General features: G+C 43.9%; 2 protein-coding genes across 3 annotated transcripts in view; both read right to left on the bottom strand.

Annotated features, from left to right (window-relative positions):
- palm1b (paralemmin 1b) overlaps positions 1 to 5,070 on the bottom strand; it is a 30,062-nt gene extending 24,992 nt beyond the window's left edge. The window contains exon 1 of the mRNA XM_074660162.1: positions 4,478 to 5,070. The gene's annotated coding sequence lies outside the window, so the exon portion shown is untranslated. The remainder of the gene's footprint in view (positions 1 to 4,477) is intronic.
- Positions 5,071 to 16,982: 11,912 nt separating this feature from the next.
- Positions 16,983 to 21,473, bottom strand: part of LOC141783319 (phospholipid phosphatase-related protein type 3-like) — a 33,299-nt gene continuing 28,808 nt past the window's right edge. For both annotated transcript variants that reach the window (XM_074660556.1, XM_074660555.1), the window contains one exon: positions 16,983 to 21,282. In XM_074660556.1, the coding sequence (XP_074516657.1) occupies positions 20,236 to 21,282 (1,047 nt within the window). In that variant the 3' untranslated portion in view covers positions 16,983 to 20,235. The remainder of the gene's footprint in view (positions 21,283 to 21,473) is intronic.

Below are 21,473 nucleotides of genomic sequence, written 5' to 3'. Positions count from 1 at the left end.
GAGTGTCTGCTGTCTTCTGGTAATGATGTTGAACCAGCCAGTTCTGCCACCGAAATGCTAGCAAATTGCAGTCATGCATTAGCGCTGGTAGTGCTTTGTTAAAAGCAAAAATATTAGATGTTTTGCTGGAGAAGTAATGTTACCTTTAACCCCCTGACATTTTCATTAAACCTGCATTAACTGCTTTTTTTGTGCAACTTCTTGGGGGCGGTGGAAACAACACAACACTGACATACTATCACATTTTACTGTAAGTTGATATGATGAATGTGTCAGCAAACAGTTGCTTATTTACACATCCAGCAGATACGGAGCAACTTCAGCATTCATTTGGAGCGATGGGTTTCTGACCTGACAAATATTCAGTCTTCTTTCAGCTCTGTTTTGATCTCCACTAACTCCTAATGGGGAAATACTGGACTTGAAACTGCTAAATGCTGCACTGTGTTCACCAGCTAGTCGCTAAATTTGTCTGTCTGCCATTCGGTGCCGGGTGTGTAGCATACAGTGGGTTTATCGGAGATAACATCTCTCTGCTGCAGGTGGAAACGATGTTGATGGGAGCCGTGAGACTGAACCATAGACTGTAAAGATGGACGACATGACAGCTCCCCAAAAGTGAAGCCAAAACATCTTGATTTCCCCCGGGTAGCTGGCTGCAGTATAGGTCATAAATCTCGCCTCCTACATGTTCGCGGATGGGACATGGGTCAAACTAAAAAATCAAAGTACACGTCAAATACATTTTTCCAAATGATGGTTTCTGTCATTTTAGGTAGTTTTATCACACTGATGTCTGTTCAATTGTTCATTTTGTTTAAAGTTTGGTTTAAATTAGTTATTTGATCTGGGATATTTTGGCTTTGCTTCTGTACAGTGGGAGGAAGTGCCTATAGTCTATGGACTGAACCAAAACAACAACGTTGCGAGCTGGAAAACCAAAACAATGGGCTGAAAGACGCTTAAAGGTGCTAAATGCAAGATTGGCAGCCTTTCTATTGCCTCCGCATGGCTCTCAACATGGTCTCGTAGCTAATGGCGCTAACAGCGCTAACAAGGAAACAATGGCAAATGGCGTTATCAGCTGTAATCGCCATATGAGAGCAGTGATAGAGCGCCGGACGTGAGTTAGTTGGTGGGGCACTCTCACATGCACTAAAAGCACTTTTTCAATTACTCCACTATATCTTTACATAGCAAATAGTTGTTTCCTGCTATGTTAATGCTCTGGATATCGTATAGAGCACCTTTAATATAAACCGATTACTTTAATGATGTGTTGGCTACATGTTGGTGTGACTTAACTGTAGTGTAAGTGAGCATGTTTGTGAGTGAGTTGGTTTTTCTTGCATTAGTAACAAAACTGTAATGTCACTTGGATGTCCTTTGCCTGTTTACACTGTGTTAATCAGGGCAGTTAGTGAGTGTGCTCTGTTTGGCAACAGTTTCACACTTTCGCTCCAATATGTCCAGTTTTCTCCCAGTCCTGCTCGCTGAGGACTTGTGTTGGGCACTTTGACAGTAGTTGGTTGGTAGAACAGCGTGTCACTCGTTCACATTTCACCTCATTTTTCACTGACAGTCAAAGATTAGGATGAATGACCCCCTTGGTTACCAGCCCATTTCTCCTATCTAAATTGGTGAAAACAGATCCACCCCGGCGCCCAGCCTGCCGGACAAGGAGACAGCCATCAACACACACACACACACACACACACACACACACACACACACACACACACACACACACACACACACAAACACATATATACTGTCAATCTTTTTTTCTCACATATATGCAAAGACAGACTAAAACGCACACACAAATAACACACATACGCACACAAAACCTGACACACAGAAATGTGGCTGTCCAGAGTCATAATGGCGCATGATGATTGGGTGGACGAGACAAGAGCTGTCAGCTCTATTGCCAGTCGCTGACACAACACAGAGCGGCCGACCGGATATAGACCCTCAACTCACATACAGCCGGGCTGAGGCCTTAACATGCCTCGCTCATACAACAAAACAACAGAACAGGCAACAAACAGTGATTCTTAAAGGCCACGTAGTGTCATTACTGCCCAAATGATTATTAATTTGGTGCTTTCATTTATGTGCTCAGAGATGTGCATTTTGTGTTATTGTGTATTTTATATTGTAAATAAGGACAACTTTCCACTATGTTGGACAATGAAGACTAATGCACATAATCTAACAAGGTAGAGGTTGTGAGCCACAGGAAACTGTGATTTCTAACTGTCGTTTTCTACGTTGTGTTTCCCGCAAAAAAGGGTGTCATAACGTGTTTTGTTTAGGGCTGTCAATCGATTAAAATATATAATCGCGCATTTTGTATCTGTAATGCAAAATGTACCTTAAAGGGAGATTTTTCAATTATTTAATACTCTTATCAACATGAGAGTGGGCAAATATGCTTGCTTTATGCAAATGTATGTATATATTTATCATTGTAAATCAATTAAGATTACAAAACAATGACAAATATTGCCCAGAAACCCTCACAGGTACTGCATTTAACATAAATAATATGCTCAAATCATAACATGGCAAACCCAAAAGGCAACAACAGCTGTCAGTGTGTCAGTGTGCCGACTTGACTATGACTTTCCCCAAAACTGCATGTGATTATCATAAAGTGGGCATGTCTGTAAAGGGGAGACTCGTGGGTACCCATAGAACCCATTTTCATTCACGTATCTTGAGGTCAGAGGTCAAGGGACCCCTTTAAAAATCGTCATCACAGTTTTTGCCAGTGTTATTTAGCCTCCTTTGCGACAAGCTAGTATGATGGTTGATACCAATGGATTCCTTATACGGTTTTTCTAGTTTCACATGATGCCAGTATTCACTTCACTCATATAAGCTTTAAAACTGAGTCCGCTACAACCTAAAAATCTGAAGTTGAGTTAACGCGTTAAAGAAATTAGTGGCATTATAATGAATTTGCGTTAACTTTGACAGCCCTAGTTTTGTTTAATGACTCTTGATCAGAAATCTGGTCCTATCCTGTACCCTTTTGCTAGATTTCTAAACTGTAAGCATAGCTATGACACAGACAGACAAAATGTTGCCAGTGCTAAACACCTTTATACATTTCACACCCAAACACATCATTCCTTGCACTTGTCTTGACCCCTTAAGGACTTGAAATCAAGTCAGTCAAGTTCACACCTATATGCTGATATGACAGATGTCTAGACACCTCAGAAGACACGGAAGAAGAGTCAAACTAACAGGTGTCACTGTAGCTTATTTAGACGAATAAAACAAAAGATTCTATGTCCTGTCTTGTACTTCGAGGAAAATTCTCTCGGGGTGTGTCATGTTTACAGACTCTCTGCTGCTTGCTATCACCATGAACCTCGGTGTCAACAAAGATGTTGTCCAACAACAGCCACCACGTCTGCTCACATCAGGGTGCAGAACAGAAACAATGGACACACAGACCAAACAAAAACACACTCTCTGTCCGGTGTGTCGCCTATACTGTGATCAAACACACACACACACACACACACACACACACACACACACAAAAAATAGGAGTTGGTGCAATTGATATTGTTCTATTCAGAGACTCAACAGAAGGAGAACACACACACAAGCCTGTATGTGATACTCTAATAAGAGGACTATCACCAGTGGCAACCTGAGCTGCAAAGCCAGTTTGGGATGCACAGACTCATTCTCTTGCTGCTGCTGCTGCCACGGGTGTAAATTCCAGACAGGAGTATGTAATGGCCAAGGTTTTTTTTTTTTTTTGCAGCTCATGCGCGCCATGTTGGAGCAGCAGACTGCTCACATCACAACACCAACCACAGAGTTATACCCTCCTCTCATCTCCTCTCTCCTCCATGCACACAGCCTGTATATACAGTCAAGCAGCATCATCTCCTAGCCTGTGCAGTGACTGGATGGCGCCACTGGAAAATAAATCACCATCGAGGCTAGAACACATCCTGAAACACTCTGCGCGCAAAAACAGATCGATATTACATGATGCATCTTTCAAAAAGGCACACGCGTAAACATGTCTCCATGTTACACCTGTCAGGCCTGGCTGTATCATCATGACAGTACAGAACAGTACAGTAAAAGAGAAGAGGGCCTCTGGGGCATCTTTACTAAAAGGCTGTTGACATGACATGATCATGCAGCTGTTTTTTGTTCTATTTTTTCACGTCCAAATACCAGCTTTATTGTGAGCTCATCTTAAAAAAATTGCATCCAGCACCCTTGGAAGGAAGGATGCTGCGCCTCCTGTTTACAGTAAGGGTGAAGAAAAGATACAGCCAATATGTTCCTCCTTGTCTCCATCCCTTCTATCATCCCTTCCAACCCGAGGAGTCAAAAAAAGGATGCTACAGGATGCTGGAAGCTTAAATAATAATAATAATAAATAAGCAGGTCAGACACAGGAAAACACACACACTGTACAATCACGACTTACTCAGTTTTGCAAGATCCCTTTTCGCTTCCCGCCACGGACGTCTTTCCAAAACAGGCTGTGTTATTATTTTCTGAGCGTCAATTCGGAATACTCTATACCACCCCTTCTTCCTCTCCTCCTTCTCCTCCTCCTCCTCTTCTTCCTCCTCTTCCTCTGGCTGGCACCCCTCCTGTTATTGCCGAGGTGATGATGATGATGATGCCGTGGGCAGCCTGAGCGCGCAGAAGAAGAATAACAACAAGAAGAAGAGCCTCGATGGTTTTCCTCCTCTGGAGCGCAAAATCGACGCACGACGGCTCTCTGAATCTCATGGGCGGTGGTGGGGCGTCGTCTGGAGCAGGTTGGAGTCTAGTTAGAGTATGGGTGACACACAGAGAGAGAGAGAGAGAGAGAGAGGTATGTGAAGGGGAGAAAGGATACGCCTCCCTGCCTCGTGGAGATAAAGGGGGCCCTGACTGACTGACTGACTGAGATACGCGTCCTCCTCTCTCCAAAACCCTGCTGGCTCCTCTCCAGCCTTTATCATATGACGTCCGATGGAAGCAGGCTGTCTGCTTCAGGGCTGTTGTATACGTGCAGCCGACAAAAAAAAATGCATGGGATCAAATCCTCCTACCCTGCTGGAGGAAGAGGAGAAAAGGACCATTCTTTTCAATTTCTGCCCCACTTCTCCATCTAGTGGAGTTCTCAAGATGTGTTTTCATTCTGTTACATAAATAACCTCCAGCTACTGAGGCTGGCTGAATGGCCTCACACACACAGCCTGGAGCAGGGATTCATTGGAGATGGGCCACATCGATTATGTATTGTTTTAATCGAGTACACTAAATGAATCACAAGTGATTAAAAAAAGTGCTGACGACTAATTTGGACTCGCCTTGTTGTTGTCTGACCCAAATTATTCTATCACATCTGCATCCAAACCAAAATATGTTGCACCTGCAGCTAAAATCCAGCAGGTGGTGCTCGTGTTCAAGGTTTATGTGTCTGCCAATTCATTTGGTGATGGTTAGACCAAGAAATACTTTTTTTTTTTTTTTTAAATTTAATTTAACATCCAAGAGGACTTTCTTACATGTAGCCTATAAAATTATATGACTCATGGGACATTATAACCTTCATGAAGGTAGGATTTATTGCAGTATTAGTCATTAGCATTAGTTTGTATAGGCCTATAGGCTATGATAGTAAGAGACAAACCTAACATGACATAAACATGTCAGAGAAAAGAAATATTAATTTCATGCACTTGATGTTTTAGGATAGTTTTTCTGCAAATATTGCAAATGTATTTAGGCCAAGGGCAGTAAATTGTATGTCTCAGACACTCCTTTGAGTTAAGCCTGTCAAAACCTGGGTTTAAATCTTAAGAATTTCTCTATGACATAAAAAAAATGTATTGCTACTGTAAGTATGCAAAGTTAAAGTAAAAAAAAAAAAGACATTCTGATGTGTTTTTTTTAGGCTTTTAATGGACAGCTTCAGTATTTTTCAACCTGGACCCTATTTCCAATGTTTTGTGTCTAATGTGACTTGTGACTAATTGGGCTAACAAGTTTTTTAATTGGTCCAGTATTGAGGGAGAACGCTGTAGGAGGCAGACATGGAGCTGCCAGGGAAAGTGCTTGTTTTTTCCACTGACAGACGTAGATTGTTATTATAAGTGTCTGACAACATTATGAAAAGGATCCTACAGAGAAATAAAACATTTGTTCTCACCTTTCGCTTGATCCGGTCTGATTGATGTTGTGTCCAAGTCCCTCTCAAGAAGAAGGCCATCCATCCATCCATTATCTGTTCTCCAATTGCGGCCATCGAATTCAAAGACCTCATCTATACATTGTGGAAATCATCTAAATATTTAGCCATGACATTGAAAATCTTTTAGATAACACTAAACTATACGCTTTCTGTACTCCAACACAACAAACTGCCCGTCTGACACTCACGTTTCCACCATGGATGTATTCCACTATTCCACCTTTGTCTTCTGGCAACACGTCACCTCACCAATTTGTATAGGTTACCTTCTAGACACAACCCAACCGGAGCCTGTCATGGCAAGAAACAAGCACTTTTAGTGGACGTAATAGGCCTTTTTTCACAGAGGACATTTTGACATGTCGCAGTAGGAAAAGCACAGGTGTAAATAATGAAATGAACGATGGCTGTATTCCATTTAGCTGCTTTGATTTCAGGATCCAGGTATTGTGCCTGCTGGCTCACTGCCACTCTCACTGGGACACTTGGACTAGAACACGGCCATCGTTAGTGTTATTAGTGACACCTGCAGCTTTTTCTACTATGACAAGTCAAAGTGTCTGCTGTGAAAAAGGCCTATTATTGCCAGGTTGCCTCATAGCACCATATTGCAGCTAAGTGGCAATTTTAGACTCTTTGGAGGGGTGCTCAAGCTCACCTAAAAAATAATTATCAAACCCTCTGAGACCCACGGGATTGCCGGCGATCCTGTCCGACATTACCGTCTTTCAGAGGTTGTAGTGGGCTCAGTCTTAAATAATTTGAATTGAAAAGCTAATTTGATATCATATGAAACTAGAAAACAAGGAATCCATTTGATAATGCTCCGAAGTTAGGCTAAATTCTGGCAAGGGAAAACTGGCATGGCGATATTCAAAGGGGTCCCTTGACCTCTGACCTCAAGATATGTGAATGAAAATAGGTTCTATGGGTACCCACGAGTTTCCCCTTTACAGACATGCCCACTTTATGATAATCACATGCAGATTGGGGCGAAAAACATGCCGTTTTGTATGCAGTATAGATGTATTATTTTCGCCTATACTAAAATGGTGTATTTGAACATTTCTGCGTACTGGGGTCCCTAATCAGTCTTTTGCACGACTGGAAAGCTGAAACTCTTTGAGAATAATTGTTTACAGAGGTCCCAATAAGCAATGATTTGATAATTTGCAGTTGCAAAATTCTTTTTAGGCATCCAGGCTACTTAAAAACGTTTTCAACAGCACTTCAGTAATTAAAAAAACCCTCAAATTTCAATTAAACTGAACTCACTTCAGATGTCTTTTCACCTGCAAATCACCATATCAATGCAAACTGGGTTATTAGAACGCAATATAGTGTAACCTAAGATGTTAACATGGGGGCATGGGAGTTACACATCATCGTCACTGTGGAGAAAAGTAGACCAATAGGGCAATTGTCAAAAGCATGGTTTAACTTAGTCATCCTACAGTCTGTGGAACTCTATGAAACCTGCAAGTGTGATTATGGGTAGTTATCTGAGGGAGTTGCACCATTGTGATCAAACCGGCAGACACTCCCATGCCAACCACAAGCTCAGACTCCGTCCCTGGCTTCTCAGGATTTGTAGAGGTGGAAAAGGTGCAGAAGAAAGACACAGAAAGGGATCAGATTGGCGTGTATTGTCTTGGGACTTAGAGGAAGGTGTGGAAACAGGAAAGTAGCTGAGCAGATTTTGGAGCCGGTGAGGGAGAATAAGAAGGATTTTAACCCGCTCTGAGAGACAAACGCCTCATTTTCTCTGTGTCTCTCGCTCACGTTCTGCACATCCCGTCTCTCATCTCTCTCTCTCTCTCTCTCCCTCCCTCTGGCCATTTGCAAATCTGTCTACACACACACTCGTGCACGCTTGCAAACACAGAATCACCAAGTAGGCAACATACAAATACAACAAGGAGGGGGTGCAGGGTTTTGGAAAATAAACCTCCCTTGTGGTGTGTGTGTGTGTGTGTGTGTGTCATGGCATCATGATAAACACTGCTGACAGATGAGGGTCAGACATGTTTTGGCACTGACATCCCCAAAAGAAAATAGTTTTCTCCTTGACAAACAGAAACAGCAAAGAGAGGCTGAGCCGGCTGAATCTGATAAAAAACACCTCGGTTTGAATGTGACGAGAAACCGAAAAACGGTGGAGTGTTTGTGGGAGGGTTAGCGTGTGTGTGCGTGCGTCTTCATGCAAACATGTGCTCCAGTAGTGTTTATGTGCACGCGGAAAGACTTGGAGCCCTCGCAGCCCTCGGGGGGCGGCTCAGCACTTGGCTTCTTATCTCCCTCAGAACCTCGGTCATGAATAAACATCGGAGGAATAAGAAATTACCCAAAATGAAAATAACTGAGTGGATTTGGAGGAGGCGGGTGTAAATCCACAGCAGGGGAGGGGGGGAGGGTGGAGAAAGTGAATGGATAAGAGAGAGGGAGGGAGCTGAAAGGCAGACTGAGGCCTGGGGGGAGACGGAGTAGAAAGAGTTTCCTCCATCCTGGAATACCCTCAGTGCACTGGGCCAGAAAAATGCCAAAATGTTTCTCTTTTTCTGCTTTCCCTGTCTACCTAACTCTCTCACTGTATGCTTTAAAATATCAACCGTGCCTCTGCGGGCTACCGTAGATGGGTTTTGTATTCCGTCGTGCCTGTGCATGTGGGTGTGTGTGTGGGAGAGTGGGAGAATTTTTGCACTTTCCTTTTGTTGCTCTGGTTTGTAATGAGCTGTTTCACTGGAGTACATCAAAAGACAATGTTTCTCTCTAACCTCCTTTCTACCTTGTCTCTGTCTAATTCGTTTCATTTTGTCATTCTTCTTCTCTTCTCTCCATGGCGACAGACTACCGCCACCAGAAACCAGACATGAATAATGAAAGATCGGCGCTTGGTCTCTGTTTTTTTTCCTGTTTTTTTTTCTCAATATCGCTCTCTTAATCTGGCTGTCCTTTTTGAATATGCACACAAATGCGCATCAGTCTGCTGCTGTAAATCCACAGGGGGATAATGAGGGTCGTGCAGTGAAAATGTGAGTGTGAACGGATGTGTCGGGCCTCATTAGGAGGCGGCATCATTAGTTACACACCTACTGTCACCGTCCCGTCACCACATCCACCCACACACACACACACACACACACGTTTGGCTCATGGTGCTGTAGCTGTACTTTCTTCTTCTCTCTTTCTCAATAGCCTGTCTGTCTGTCTCTCATACATGCAATCACTATGACCTCCACCCCCTCACCCGTCCCTCTGGTGCTGGATCAAGTTGGCATCAGATGTGACAATGTGTTAATCGGTGGCTGTTATGCAGGTCAGCGAGTATCGTGGCAAAGCCAGTGATCCATTCATCGGCTCGACTGGGAGTCACAGTGGAGTGACGGCTCTTTTGTTTCTGTCTGTCAACAATAATGTCACTTGAAAGTTCAACCTTTTTCTCTCCTCCATTCATTTGGTCATTTCTGTTTTTGCTTCCTTTCCATACTGCCTTCTTTCTTCCTGTGCTTTATCCATTTACTCCTCTCTCTCTCTCTCTCTTCTGATTTACCTCCCCGATTCTCCTTTTCTTTATTCCTTCATTCATCCTTTTTTAGCTTTCCTACCCTCATTCTTTATCCTTCCTTATCTACTGCATTCTGTCATCCATTCATCCCCTCTTCCCGTCTTTTTCTTTCCTTACTTGATGCCTGTTTAGTTCTCCTCATGCTCCCTCCTTCCTTCGCCTCCTTTTTGGCTCTGTTTCTCTAGTTCCTTGCTTCACCTCCTTCCTCTATTCCCTCTTTGTGCTATTTGTTTGTTTATTCCTTCCTTTTTCCTCAATTGCCCCCTCTATGCCTTGATTATTATCCCTCTCTCATTACACTTTCTCAATCGATTCAAATATTTAGTCTCAATTAATCACATGACTGTCCATAGTTAATCGTGATTAATCGCAAATGAATCACACGTTTTTGTTTTGTATCTGTTTAAAATGTACCTTAAAGGGAGATTTGTCAAGTATTTAAACATTTATTAACATGGTAGTGGGCAAATATGCTTGCTTTATGCAAATTTGTGTACATATTTATTATTGGAAATCAATTAACAATGTGTGAATGTGTGAAAACATGTGATTATCATAAAGTTTTCATTTTCATTCACATATATTGAGGTCAGAGGTCAAGGGACCCCTTTGAAAATGGCCTTGCCAATTTTTCCTCGCCAAAAGTTAGTGCAGGTTTGGAGCGTTATTTAACCTCCTTTGCAACAAGCTAGTATGACATGGTTGGTCCCAATGTATTTATTAGATTTTCTAGTTCCATATGATGCCAGTATCTTCACTCTAGTTTTAAAACTGAGCCCGCTACAAGTAGCATTAATGCGTTAAAGAAAAACAAATTTGCGCGTTATTATCACGCTTACTTTGACAGCCCTACATTATTCATTTCTATCTATTAATTCCTTCATTTGTTTTTGTCTGTGCATTCTATCCATCTATCATAATGTCTTTCTTCTTTCTGTCCTGTTTCTCGCTCTGCTTCCCTTTTCTTCATTTCTCATTTATTATTTGCCTTCATTCCTGTCCTCCCTCCCTCTGTTGTGTATTTGTTCCTTCTTCCCTTCCTTCTGTGCCCTTGCACTACTCTGTAGCTGTTCCATTTTCATCAATCACTGCATATTCCTATTCATACTTCAACCTCTGATCATCACTCACCATGCATGACACAATAACAAGATGGAACATGACTACCAGGTTAGAAAATACTCAGAAACAGTCAGACCCAGTCAGATACATTTAGATTCAGTCTTTGTCTCCGCTCCCCTGCTTGCAGCTGATATGAAATAGGATGGATCGCAGGCATGAGTACAGATGAGTGCAGTGCCGCAGCGCTCTAATTTACTCATTAAATTTAGGCTCCCAGACCGACGATGGGACTGTCTTTTTTTTAATTTCATACTGGATTATTTGCTTTGATGAAAGACTTACTGTATGCGTGCTCCAGTAGCTACACGTGCTGCAGATTTGATAAAGTGTACTATTTGATATGTGCAGCGCTGCAGAGGTAGATAAATGTTTGTGTGTTTTTTATTTTTCTGTGTATAATGCATAGTATCCCTCAGCATCTTATCCGTGGAGATGTGAGGACTGAATCTGGGTCAGACGGTTGCAAGAGTGCGTGATCATGTGCCAAGAGCTTCCTTAGAAAACTCTGACACATCTGACAGTTCTTTTTTTTCCCGGCAGGAGAGGTATTTGTGAATTTGAGAAGACGTACGGGAGTAGAGGTAAGACAGCGCGCAGGGATACGGTGTTGTTCGTGTGGCATATGCAGTCGTCGCAGATGCATGCAGGCACATGAAACACGTGCCAGCACATGGACGTACATGCAAACTTGATTTAGAGGGTTAAGAGGTCAAAGGGCAGTGAAATGAGAACATACAGTGTATAGAGTGTAACACACAGATGCATGAAAGGGTCACACATGCATTAAGACATGCACACACACACACACATAGACCCAGACCACATTAGTCTGGTCTGATAACTGTGTCAGTGTGTTACTACCCATTGCTATGCCTGTAGGGTATTGAAGCCATGTACTGTACAGTCTTACTCATGCATGTAAGGCCACCACCACATCAGCCCACTCATGCTCAAATACACTGCACTGCCCCCCCCCCTCGTCTACATGTAGACAAATAGCGCGAGGGCAAAAGTAGCCACGAGCGTATATGTGAATATTTATGTGATTGCGTGTCTGTCTGCAGAAGGACGTTTGTCTTAGATCTCTAAACCTGGGTATTAGTGAGCGTGTTGCTGCCAATGTTGACAGGAATGTATAAGCGTGTTTATGTGCTTCCGTGTGCACCCATGCATGTGTGGGGTAAGGGGGTACAGGAGTTTCTATCTATATCTTTACTGCCTCAGTTCTCAGAGACAGCCAAGCAGACATATCAAGTGTAATTGCAGAAGCGGAGAGAGCGGGGACCGAGCTACTTTTCCTCAGCTTTGTAGAGTGTATCTTTAAGCTGTCACATGAAAGCTTTGCATCTTTGCAAAGACAACTTTCGAGGAATTTTTAGAAACAGCCTTATTTACAGACTCTCAGCCATGCCTTTTTTTTTTTTTGAACTCTAGCATGGATGAGTTTCATGAATTTTCAGCCGTGCTAGCAGTGCGGCTCTAGTGATGTTTTGGCCCCAGACATAAATATCTCAACAACTACACTACATTGATTGTGATCGTGAAATTTACAGACATTCCTCGTCTCTCTAGAGGATGGAATCATACTCACATTGATTATCCTCTGACTTTTCCTCCAGCGCCGCCCGTTGACATTTGTGGTTTTCGAGTGAAATGTCAGCGATTATTGGATTGATTGCCATGAAATTTGGTACAGATATTCGTGCCCCCCTCAGGATGACTAGGCCCCTTCCACAGCAGCCATTTTGACATGTCATAGCAGGGTCAACACAGGTGTAGTTCATCAAATTAACTATGGTTTTGTTCTTTTTGGTGTGTCATAGCCATTCCAGTGAGCCAGCATGCACAATAACAGGGCCCTGGCCCACCTAAATGGAACAGGACCATAATTAATGTTATTAATTACACCTGTGTTTACCCTGCTATGACATGTCAAATCTTTTCATCTAGCTCCACCATCAGGTCAAAATATTAATTTGTCCAATACATTAGTTTATGACCAAATACCTGCAAAAGTAATGACAATCCCATCAGGCTCAGCTGTGTTTTATGTTTAGTGTTAATTATCAAATGTTAGCATGCTGACACGCTAAACAAAGATTGTGATACCAGTGGGCTACTTCCGGGTCTGAGAAGTGAAGCCAATGCTGAAGTGCCTTAAACTTGCATTCTCTCTAATAGCCAGCAGGGGGCGACTCCTCTGGTTGCAAAAAGAAGTCTGATTGTATAGAAGTCTATGAGAAAATGAGCCTACTTCTTGCTTGATTTATTACCTCAGTAAACATTGTAAACATGAGTTTATGGTCTCAATCGCTAGTTTCAAGTCTTCTTCAATACAACATGATGTTCATTTAGTAAATTATGGTCCCATTTAATATCGAATAGACCATAAGGGCACGGCTACCTTGTGATTGACAGGTCGCTACCACGGCGTTGTCTGGTCTGGGAGTTGTCTCCGTTTTCGTCGTAGAACTTTAACCCTTTCACAGTGTGTTTTCAGTTCATGAAAGTTAATTATAACCTTTTTGGTCGCCTGGAATGTTCTATTCACGGCCAAAATGCCAAACTCAAGGCTTCAAAACTGCAGTCCACAAACCAATGGGTGACGTCACGGTGACTACGTCCACTTCTTATATACAGTCTATGGATGAAACCTGCTTAACATTAGCATGTTAGCATTGTCATTGTGAGCATGTTAGCATGCTGACATTGGCATTTAATTCAAAGCAATGCTGTGTCTAGCATGGCTGTAGACTCTTTATAAAAATGGTCCATGTAAGGAATATATAAGGATTCAGAAGGGCAGAAAATCAAGCTCTCGTAAAGCAGCAGTGGCCTCCTGAGGTGCAGGGCAGACCTATAAAAATGTCAGGCTCCCAGCTGGGCTGAAACACTGTAACATGTAGCTTGGTATATGACATTTATCACCCTATATACTGTAGCCTGCAGGTTAAAGAGCAAGCCAGCCAGCCAGCCAGCATAACTCCAAGACTATATCCATGGAGGGAAATAATTCTTCCCACCAGCAAAATGTCTGCAAATTCTGGGTGTGGATGTTGCGTTACAATACCAGCTACTTTGGCAGATAGTACGTCATGATTTTATTGTTGTCTTTCGTTTGGTCACATAAAAAATAGATGATTTTTAAAAATGTACTTGGATCCCTAGGTAGAAACAAGGAAATACAGCCACTGACTCAGTGAAGCCAACCTCCCAGAAATGTCAGTCTGAGCCCCCAGCTGTGGCGGGAGACGGCTGACTGGCACATTAAGGCTGGTTATCTTTTGGGATTTGAAAGAGCTCGCTACAAGGTCCTTGTCTGGTGGGTCGACAAATGACAGGATATCTAACACGGTTTAATAAGCCCTTGTGAGACTAAATGTAATTCACTCTGGGTGCCGGGCTGAGAATTTTAACAACGGTTACTCCACAGGAATACGAAACCATCGCTTTCGTTTCCCTTTTCTAATTGGTGAAGCCCGTCAAGAGGGCTGTTAAACAGGGGTTCCTCAACCACTTCACCAATGGACCCTGAGAAGGAATAACTCTTTAAGGGGCTTGTCAATATAGTCAATCCCTGTAGATCCTAATCAGAATGATCTTACAATCTTTACATGCAAAAAAGAAAAGATCAATATTTGATTTTTAACAACAATGACGTCCTATATTGATCGGACTGAAAGTAAAATGATCCCCGCGACCCTTACGAATCCTAATCCCTCATTCAAGAAACTGAGAGCTGCAGGAAAATCAGGATATAAGCTCCAAAGCTCCAAATCCCCTTCCTCCATGTGTTAAGGTTCACAAGGATCCCGGTGAGGTGGCAGTAGGTAGAATGATAGTGACAAAGTGAGAGCTGTGGACAAAAGGCCTTTGTGCTGTTCGGCGGTGGTAAATCAGTCCTGAAAAGACTGTCAGCAGCTTTCCCCTGGACAGCCACTCTCACTGTCACACACACACACACATACACACAGATATAAGCGTACACACAGGCTTGCAAAAATAGACGCATGCATAAAGACAGCTCAGTCCGCATTTTCTGTTGCCTCCCGCAGTCACACACACAGATACACACTTGTTGTGTTGTGCTTTCTGGGCCACCGAGGGGAGAGACACAGAGAGAGAGCTGCTGGCTTGCTGAGTGTGTGAGTCATGGACAGGCTGACTGTCCTCAGGCCTCAGTACACCATCTGCACCCCCGCTGCCTGTATGGCCTCATCACACAGCTCAATGCTCCGAAGCACTGGACACACACACACTCGCACACACACATAGGCATGCACGCTGAAACACAAAACATGAATACAGATAGAGAAATGTGACACATCTGAATGGACACATAGCCTCGCTACATTTGGACCACATACTACTTTTATACACACACACACACACACACACACAAACCCCAACTCATACCTTCATAATCATCCACCTTAATGCATGTGAATCATGCTATATATCAGAATAAACAAAGGGGCACATTTTTAAGGGATAGTTCAGTGTTTTGAAGTGGGGTTGTATGAGATCCATAATAGGTGTATTACTTAAAGTAGGTGATGGTCCGCGCGCCCCCAGCTTGGAGAAACAGACAGGAGCACTGACACCGGAGCAAAGCAATACAGTGCTGAGGACGGGGACGACAGAAAAACTTATTTTGGCCTCCTAAAAGAAAGACTCTCCTAAAACATTTGCAACACAGTCTTATGGCAGTCCGTGAAATAGTCATGAAATTTCCTTCTTTTTTTTTTCGTGACGCTCAGCAAGACTTTCAACAACGTATTTTCCTACGAATGTCCAGCAACACGTAATGCACATGTCAATTTCTGCTCCAGTCTTTTCAAAATAAAATGACTAAGTTAGGTTTAGGAAAAGATCAACTTGGTTGGGATTAGGCAACAAAACTACTTAATTAAGTTTAGGAAAAGATCGTGGTTTGGGTTAAAATAATACCGGAAGTGATGTAACTTAAGTCCAGAAGTTACGTGACAAATAAATCAACGTTGACTTCTGGTTTCACACGTGACACGAACACCGGTCTCCTTGGCGAAAGTCCTGTGTTTGTTGACCTACCCAATACACCCCAACCTCCTCCTTTTTATACTTTGTGGTCCACAATTACATGGATTTACATACAAATTGATTTTGTGCTGACCATCACAAAAAAAAATTTAAATTCGTGTCTATGTACACAAATCAATAGATTAAAATACATGACTATTTCACGAACTGCAGCAAGACTGTGCAACTGAAACGTATCTATACTGTCATCTGAACCTGCTGGCTTTTGAGAGAGCTTAGATACGTTTCACTTTCAGTTCAGTTCCCCTTCAGAAAGAAGAAGGAAAAGGCTGTCTGACGGCAAGATCAAGCGCTGAAAATATTCTAAATATAGTGTACACTTAAACAGACATCAATTCTTTTAGATGAGTCTTTCTTTTAGGTGGCTAAAATAAGTTTTTCTGCCGTCCCCATCCACAGCACTGTATTACTTTGTATTGCTCCAGTGTCGGTACACCTGTCTGTTTCTCGATGCTGGGGGCACACCGACCATCATCTACTGTAGGTAATACACCTACTATGGATAAGTACTGTATACAACCCCACTTCAAAACCCAAACTATCCCTTTAATTTACCAGAAAACACAGCCTGTGCACGTGCTCAGAAACACACAAAATCTAATCTAAGCACACATTTTACACACACACACACACACCCACACACACTCAGGCCTCAGCCAATACTTGCTGCGTCCCTGCAGGTCATCTGGGATTGACCAACACTCCAGCAGAATTCATTATGGAAACCTGACACAAGCCCACAGGAAAGGAGCAAATGTTGCAAATGTTGCAAATGTGCAGTATCTGTCTGGCTCTGTGTATTCGTGTGTCAGTGTGTGAGTGTACAGTATGAATGAGCATGAAAGTACTCATAACCCAAGAATCAATGGAGAAGATCCTTTTCATTAGAGTGTCGGTAAAAGCTGCTCCGGCATTGACCCTCTCTCTATTTTGAGCCGTATACTATATACACTAGTAACACAAGATGAAACCTCGGTTAAGAAGTCTTCGTATTTTTATTCAATCGGGTTATTAATGTTACACATCACCACAGATAGAAAACATTTGCCCATAAAAGAGGACTGCGGAATAATAATAGTATTAATAATATTAGGTAATATCAAGTATTTTTACAGTCAAAATGGGGGGAGAAAGTAGTACGATAATCACCAGCACTGTAAAATGCAGCATGTCTGTCTGTCAAAAGGTAACGGCGCAGACTTGAAGCACACAAGTTTAAAAAAAAAAACACACTCGTACACACATGCAGCACAAACCGACGAGCAACATTATCTACCAGCTCCTCGTCTGAGGAAGCTCCACTACAAATACAACTTGTTCCATTTAACTCGCCCCTCCTTCCTACTGTAGCACGACTTTACAAAATCAGTTCATGTACCCCTTCAGATGTTGGTGTTGGTGCAATGGGTGAAAAACAACTCTTTGATGTGTCTTTCGTTAAAATATGATCAAGGTAAAATAAAGCACTTGTCATTGGACGGGATATCTTCTTGATAGTTAGAAAAAACTTGGATGTATGAAACGATAGGTAACGATTTTATACAAGAGAGTATAAATACACAGGAGAGGCAGGGGTGAGCAGGAGGAACAGGCACTTCCTCTCAATCTTAAGCATGTTCCTTTTAGGGCCGCAACTAATGAATATTTTCATTATCAGTTAATAATTAGATTAATTCTACGGTTAATTATTAATTGTCTCATCTAAAAATGTCAAAAACTAGATGCAAACCTTTAAGCGGTGAGCTCTTTCTTGACCTACGGTGCGAAACAGCAGTTGACAAAACAACTTCAACTGGACATGTACTTACTCGCTTGTTCTAGACCTTTTGACCGCATTACATGGTCCTCATCAGCATGAACGGAGCAAACAACATCTGCTGATGAGGACTGTGTGGTGAGGGTCAAAAGCTCCAGAGCAAGCGAGCAAATGGACCTTTAGTCTAGATAGTTTTGTCAGCATCTTCTGAAGGTTTTGCTGCCCCGTCATTGTGTTGGTTGGATGTTTAGTGGTATCACTTTCTTATAATGCATACTTAAATAATGACAATCTCTCGTGACCCTGGATAAACGGGTCTGGATGATGGATCGACAGGTGGATGAATAACGGGTTGTAAGTCTGTAAATATTGTAAACATCATTTAGTCTTCCTGCAGAGCTCTTCCTGAAAAATGACATAGCTAGATAAAAAGACATCAATGAAAGATATTTTACCATCTGACAACCCAAAAGTTGCTCTTAAAGGTGCAGTGTGTAGAATCTGGCGGCATCTAGCGGTGAGACTCACATGCAGACACACTCTCCTGGGCGTGTGTGTGTGTGTGGCGTAAGAGCATTGATGTGCGTATGAGGCATGTGTTTTAGTATTTGGAGGAAAGCTGGGAACTAGGACAGAGCCTGGAGAGAGCGGAAGAAGTGAAGCGCCAAAGCGAATTTATATGCGTTGAGGTCGGAAAAGGTGATTGAAGATGCCAGCCTCCACTGAAAACATACTTATTAATATTATATTCCATTTCTGCCAATAGATCCCCCTAAATGTTACACACTGTTCCTTTAAGAATGTCTTATTATTGATCTATGTGAGGGATAATGTACAGCGAGCCAGTCATTACTGTGAAATAAACCCTGACAGGGTATTGCATTGCCCTGAAGTGGTTTATTTTACAACAATGACCAGCTAGCTGTACATTATCCCGCTTATTACACGGCTACTTACTTAAGAAATCAATAATTTGACACCAAATCTTCCTCCAGAGTCCAACATCAGAACTGCACCCATAGCAACGGTCTGTTATACATAGCAACGGTCTGTTATAAAGAAATAATAGACCGTAGAATGTTGTGATTGACCGTTCAGAATCGAGTATTCAACAAAGCCGTGTAATAAGCATAACTAAATGATCAGTAATAAAGCAACAACTTATAAACCCTTATGAAGTATGCATGGTTAGAAAGTGGTACCACTATCTTTGAAATGCAAACAGGTATAAACAGAGACTGCCGGCAACACAAGCCAGCTAGTCGCATCCAACCAGCACCTGCTTGAGCCAGCGTGCATGTCGCTGCTGGTGATGGCGGGCTGCACCGCTGGCTGGGCAGCTTTCCACTAACAGTCCCGTCACCATTGTGGTTTGCCAGAGGGCCAAACGCGAAGGGCTACGGAGGGAAGAGTGTGCTAGCGTGGCTCGATAAACAAACGCTAATCTCCTTAGTGCTGCTTCGGGCTCCGCGGCAGGTTTTGCACACAGCAAAGACAGACTGGCGGCCTGGCTCGCTGTGCCGCGCGGCCCAGCCACCCTCTTCAATTTAGGAACAATTCTCTTTCCATTCCACCGCCTCTCATGTTTACAACAGTAATCCAGTCAGTGACGTCTGTATAGGGGTGCCCAACTGTGCGTGATCCTTCTTATGCCCACCCCTCCTCTTCCTCCTTCTCACACCCCGACCAGAAGCAACGCTTCCTAAGCCAGCTCTCTCTGGTGGATACTGGCAGATTTGCTTGGCGTCAAACATAAATTTTCCCATTTGGTTTGTGTATTCAGAGGGGTAAAACGACTCCTATGCTTTTGTGGGTTGTGGCTAATACTCTTGAACCTGTGGTTGAACTGCATTCTTTTCTTTATTCATAGCTTTTGGGTGCTTTGAAGCACGAGTGTGTCAACGGCTGGCAATCTCAAACAGCTGCGCTAGTGTAAGGAGAGCTAGTATTGCCTGTAGTTGTTTTGTTTTCTCCGTCTTATCCCCCCTCTCAGGGGAAACTTGATTTAGCAAATCCCAGACCGTTCAGCGTGATATCTCTCTTTCAGCTGCAGCCTCCTCCGCTCCTCCTCTGAATGTGTCTTAAAGAAACACAGAGGATGTGCGTGCTGAAACGAGGTGAGCTGCGTTTTTTAATGCTTCACCCCACTCTTGTCTTCTATGACTCCCCTTTCTTCTCTTGTCTGTTCTTTTCCCAGTCGGAACCGTTGAGCCGGCGCTGTGGGCAGTACGTGTGAGCAGGAGAAAACCAGATCCCCTGCTGAGTGCGTGTGAGCTCTGCCAGACCTCCCCGTGGTTCTCCACCCCTGCTGCCTCTTCATTTCCAGCATTTTGACCAAATCTGCAGCTCTGGTCTCAGAGTCTCTAAACATTTTTGTCATTTTTCAAAAGTCATAAATCTCTATTCACCTGCTACTTTGTTTCACTGTCTCTTTTCAGCTGAGTCTCCTGAAGTACAACGACAACGACGTCTTTACTATAACATCCTCTCGTTCTGCATGGCCTTGTAGTAGTGCTCCTGCTCGGCCTGGCTGCGGGCGGAGGGCCGACGAGGCAGGGTGGAGGAGCGGGACAGCGCCTGGCTGTGGCCGTCCATCAGCAAGTCGGGATGGGGAGGAGGGGGAAGCATGCCGGAGCAGGACGGGTGAGGAGGTGGAGGCATGGAGGATGAGTGGTGAGGTGGCGGCGGCAAAGGGGAAGAGGACGGATGAGGAGGCGGGGGCATTTGACAGGAGGACGGGTGAGGAGGCGGGGGCATTTGACAGGAGGACGGGTGAGGAGGCGGGGGCATTTGACAGGAGGACGGGTGAGGAGGCGGGGGCATTTGACAGGAGGATGGGTGAGGAGGAAGGGGCATTTGAGAGGACGGCGGAAGGGGTGGTGGGGCCATGGTAAGGAGGTGAGGAGGGAGGGGCATGTGAGAGGAGGCAGGGTGAGGGAGAAGAGGTAGCATCGGAGAGGAGCTTGGGTGAGGAGGGGGAGGCAAGGGGGAAGTGGACGAGTGAGGAGGCGGCGGCGGTAGAGGGGATGACAACAGGTGATGAGGGTGAGGCAGAGGGGAGGTGGAGGTAGGAAGAGGCGGGGGAGGCAGCTCCGGTCCTCCTTCGGCGCTGCCGCTGGCCGAGGAGGAGCAGAGCGAGTCTGTTTTCACTGGGAGTGTCCGGTAATCCCGGTAGTGACTGATATTGTCCTGCCGCTGCAGCGATACGCGGTGTTTGTCCCCCGCCATGTCGGAGGCCATCATGTTACCGCTGATGGTGTTCCTCCACTCCCACGGCTTGCCGTTTGCGGCTGACACACGCACCACCGGGTGGTGAGGGGCGTGGGCGTCGATCGTGACGATGCTCCCGCTCCCGGCGATGCTCCCCGGGTTGCTCCCCGTGCAGCTGTCTCGATCAGATGGGATCCGGTAATAGGGCGACTCGGAGCAGTTGGAGCCGCCGCCGGAGGACGAGCCACCGCCTTCTGAGGTCTTAGTGGACGAAGCGACCCCATGAGCCTGCTGCTTAGACATGGCTATCACCTGGAGGACAAGAAGAACATCTTCAGAATGTAAAAATGAAAGACGCTCAGAAGAGTGCTCAAGTAGTTGCTCCAGATCAGCTAGCGGATGGACCTTACCTATTGCTCTGTCAACTGCTGTTTCCAAAATAAACTTTCAATCTCAAGAAAGGCATTTACTATAGAAATCAGCAATTTGTATTGACAAAACAG

This window comes from Sebastes fasciatus, chromosome 15 (genome assembly GCF_043250625.1).
Source record: "Sebastes fasciatus isolate fSebFas1 chromosome 15, fSebFas1.pri, whole genome shotgun sequence".
Lineage (NCBI taxonomy): Eukaryota > Metazoa > Chordata > Actinopteri > Perciformes > Sebastidae > Sebastes > Sebastes fasciatus.
This window is presented reverse-complemented; position numbering and strand designations above follow the sequence as displayed.